Genomic DNA, 3,829 nt, shown 5'->3' on the forward strand with positions numbered 1-3,829 from the left:
TTTTTAGTAATAAATATTTGTAATAAATAAATATTTGCTTTCAAAATTTTTAGTAAAATAAATAAATGTAATTAACTTAATAATTAAATAAATCAATTAAAAATAAATGGTAAATTCCGTCGGTAATTTGGTCGGTAAAACAAATCCGTTGGTAATCCATCAGAAATTACCGATGGGTTACCGACGGATATCTAACTTTCATCGGGTTAGTAAAATTTTGGTCGGTTTTCCTTGTGCTGTCGGTAATCCGTCGGTTTTTACCGACGGATACTGACAGATTTCCGATGGAGTTTTGTAAAACCTCTAATTTTTGTTCTATAACGCACATATTTAATAAGACTATATAATCTTCAAAATCTTCAAAATTATATCTTCTTTTAAACTAAATAATCTTCTTTTAAACTAAAATCTTCAAAATTTGTGTTTTAAAAAAATGAATACGTTGTTTGCCTAAAGTACTAATAGAATGATATTATATCTTATGGGTAAATGTTTTTAAATTATCAATTTTTTTTTTCATAATTTACTCATATTTGTCAAGAAAAATAATAAGATTAAGGGTTTTAATATCAAATGCGTCGGTAAATAGTCGGAACACCGTCGGAAAACTATTCTGTCGGTAATCCGTTGGTTTTTTCTAACGGATTACCGACGGATTGCGAAATTTCCTCCGGGAACGAAATACAATTAAATTTTCGGTATCGCGGGGAATTAAATTTTTTATTGAATTCTGACGGATGTTCCGTCGGTATTTCCGTCGGTAACATCGATAAAACCTAAGTCATTTCATCTTCTTTCTCGCACTCGTCGACATAACGCCAACTTCTCAAATCCTCTCTCTCGCTCTCGCAACCAAAATTCTGGCGACGAATCGGCTTCCAATCCGGCGACTTCCGGCGTCCAAACCAGCTGCTATTCCGGCGGCTTTCTTTCCTCATTCGGCGGCTTTCTTCCCTCCGGCGGATTTCACCACTTCGGCGGATTTCTCTACTCCGGCGGCTGTCTCTACTCCGGCGGATCTACTCCGGCGGCTCTCTTTAAAGAATGGCGTAAGTTCTCTCATTTTTTGTCATATTTCCTTAATTTTTGTTAGTTTTTTAGGATTATGGTATATTTATTAGATTTTATGAAGATTTGGCTTTAGATTAATTTGAAGATTTAGAGTGTTAGATTTGTTAGAGTGTGATTTGTTAGACTGTGATTTGATGAATGATGAATTGGATTTCGTTTTTGTTTTTGTTAGGGTGTTAGATTTCGTTTTTTTTTTGATGATTTGGTTTTTGTTTAATTGTTTTATCTTGTTTTTTTTTCTAGAATTTTTTTTTTTGGTTGAAAGTTTAGTTATTTGTTATTATTGTAAAATATGTGTTAATGTTATAAATTATGTGTTAATTTAGTTTTTGAAGAAAAAAACTAAAAATGATTTTGGAAAAAAACTAATACTGTTATTTTTGGAAAAAACTAATTTTTGTGTTTTTGGTAAAACAATCATTTATGTTCTTTAATTAAACTAAAACTCTGGATTTATATTTCTTAATTATCAAACTCCAATCGTTTTTCAGCTTAAAATTTACCATCTTTTTGTGCCTCTGTTGTTTTTTTTTCCCTATATTCATATAGAATCTAAATTTTTTTTTTTTTCCAAAGAAACTATGGTTCTTATGTTGCAAACACATGTGGGAACCACGCTGCTGGAGAAGCTAGTGGTTCCCATTCACGTCATAGCCCCGTTCCAGATTCACAAGCTTCACAACATGCTCCCATGGAGATGACCATTGAAGATTTTGTTTCTCAACCTGGACGAGAACTTATCCCCCGCTTAGATCCTTATGGCGCTCCAAATACCACATGGTTTTGTGATTCGCATAATGGGATCACAAAATCTCTTTTGCGTATGATGTATGGAATCCTCAAAACACCATACGCAAAGTTTTCAGTGATGCCTTCGTCAGAACAAGAAATGTGGTTTAAGCAATTTGCGGTACAGTTTTCAACTTTATTACTTTAATTTTATAACATCGTTTTATAATATTTTTCTCATAATGCATTATCTTACTATTTTTTTTAGCAAGATTTCACTTGGCATCCGGATATCACCAACAACGTTCGAAAAGAGTTTAAGAAGGCGGCTGCTAGACAATATTCTAAGATGTTGAATGAGTGGAAGCAAAAGTGGAAGAAAGGAAAGGTGCCAAAAGGGTTGAGCGATGATCTCTTCCAAGGTTTGATTCAATATTGGGGTGAAGTAAATACAGTTTCACTTTCCTCAAAATATTCTCAGAATAGAAGGAGCGACCGTGGCGGGTTGGGCATGGCAACCCACAACAATGGTCCAGTTAGCGCCTATACCCGACAACGCCAACTTGTAAGTTTTAAGATTTCGTATAATTGTTATTTTTTATCATTAATAAGACAATCTTTATATAATTAAAATACTTCTTTTAGACTATTAGGGATGGTGTGGTACCAGACCATATTACTTTGATGGAGGATATGCATACCAACAAAAAGACCAAACAAATACAAGATGGTAGAGCTAAGCTGGTTGTTGAGAGTTCGAGGAGGCGGCAAGAGGAGATAATCAGTTCCCAACAATCTTCTGAAGGATCGGAGTCTACTGTTGAACTTGGAAGAGAGAAATTAAACAAGATTTTTTATGAGGTAATTTTTTTTTTTTTTAAAATTTGATTTTACTTTGTTTTGTTTTAAAATGTTTGAATAATTTTTAAAATGAATGTGTAGGAAACTGAAAAAAACAAGGGACGGATTTTTGGATTTGGAAATCTCTCCCAACAAAGTCCGTTATCTCAATCAACGGGTTACTCATTTGCTCCCACACAAGAGTTCCAACAAGCTCTGCAAGAGAAGGATGCTCGGATTGCAGCATTGGAAAAGGAAATGGAAGAACAAAATGCGGAGAACAAAAGAAGGGACGAGGAGAACAAGAAGAGGGATGAGGATCTAGTAGCGTTCATGAGCGAGATGCGGGCAAGACATTCTGCCTTTTAGATTTCTGAACTCTAGCTTTGTTTTGTAAAATATTTATGTTTTCGGTTTTTAGAACATTTTTCATGTTTGTACGAAATAATATTTCTCTAAAATTTTTAAATATTATTATCTAAGCATTTCTATTTTAACAAATATTTTAGTATTAAAATTTGAATAATTATGCAATTTAAAAAAAAATACAAAAAATACATCAGTCGGTAATCAGTCAGAAATGACGGACTTTTTCGAAGAAATCGGTCGGTAATCTGTCGGAAACGACGGATTTTTTCGAAACATTCCGTCGGTATTCTGTCGAAAATGACGGAGTTTTTCGAAAATCAATCGTGAAACCGTCGGTAGTTCTGTCGGTAATACCGTCGGAAAATCCGTCGGTATTCGTGCTGTTGGAAACCCGTCGGTAAATATTTCGTCGGAAACCCGTCGGTATAATGCTGTCGGAAACCCGTCGGTACATAATCCGTTGGTAAGATATCCATCGGAAATCCGTCGGTATTTACCGACGGTTTACCGACTCAACATATTTGTCGGTTATTCGTCGGTATTTGTCTTGTCGGAAATCAGTCGGTAATTGCCGACAGATTTCCGATGGATTATTTTTTCCGACGCTCTAGAACCGACGGACATTTACGTCTGTAATTCGTCGGTAATCGTTGTTTCCGACAGAAAACTGACGGATATGCCTGTCGGTTTTATGCTGTTTTCTTGTAGTGGAAGACATCATGGAGAAAGAACCAACGGTTGAAATCAACAACTTCCCGCATCTGCAAAAACAATTGAAGTAGTCTACTTGAAGTAGACTACTTCCATGCCATTGCTTGTG

General features: G+C 35.0%; 1 protein-coding gene across 1 annotated transcript; it reads left to right on the plus strand.

Moving 5' to 3' along the window:
- On the plus strand, positions 1,045–3,009 carry LOC104728043. The gene is made up of 5 exons (XM_019231879.1): positions 1,045–1,049; positions 1,648–1,981; positions 2,069–2,365; positions 2,446–2,661; positions 2,743–3,009. Exons 1-5 carry the CDS (start codon positions 1,045–1,047, stop codon positions 3,007–3,009), a joined length of 1,119 nt encoding a protein of 372 aa, XP_019087424.1.

Source organism: Camelina sativa, chromosome 11 (assembly GCF_000633955.1).
Source record: "Camelina sativa cultivar DH55 chromosome 11, Cs, whole genome shotgun sequence".
In the NCBI taxonomy this organism is placed as follows: domain Eukaryota; kingdom Viridiplantae; phylum Streptophyta; class Magnoliopsida; order Brassicales; family Brassicaceae; genus Camelina; species Camelina sativa.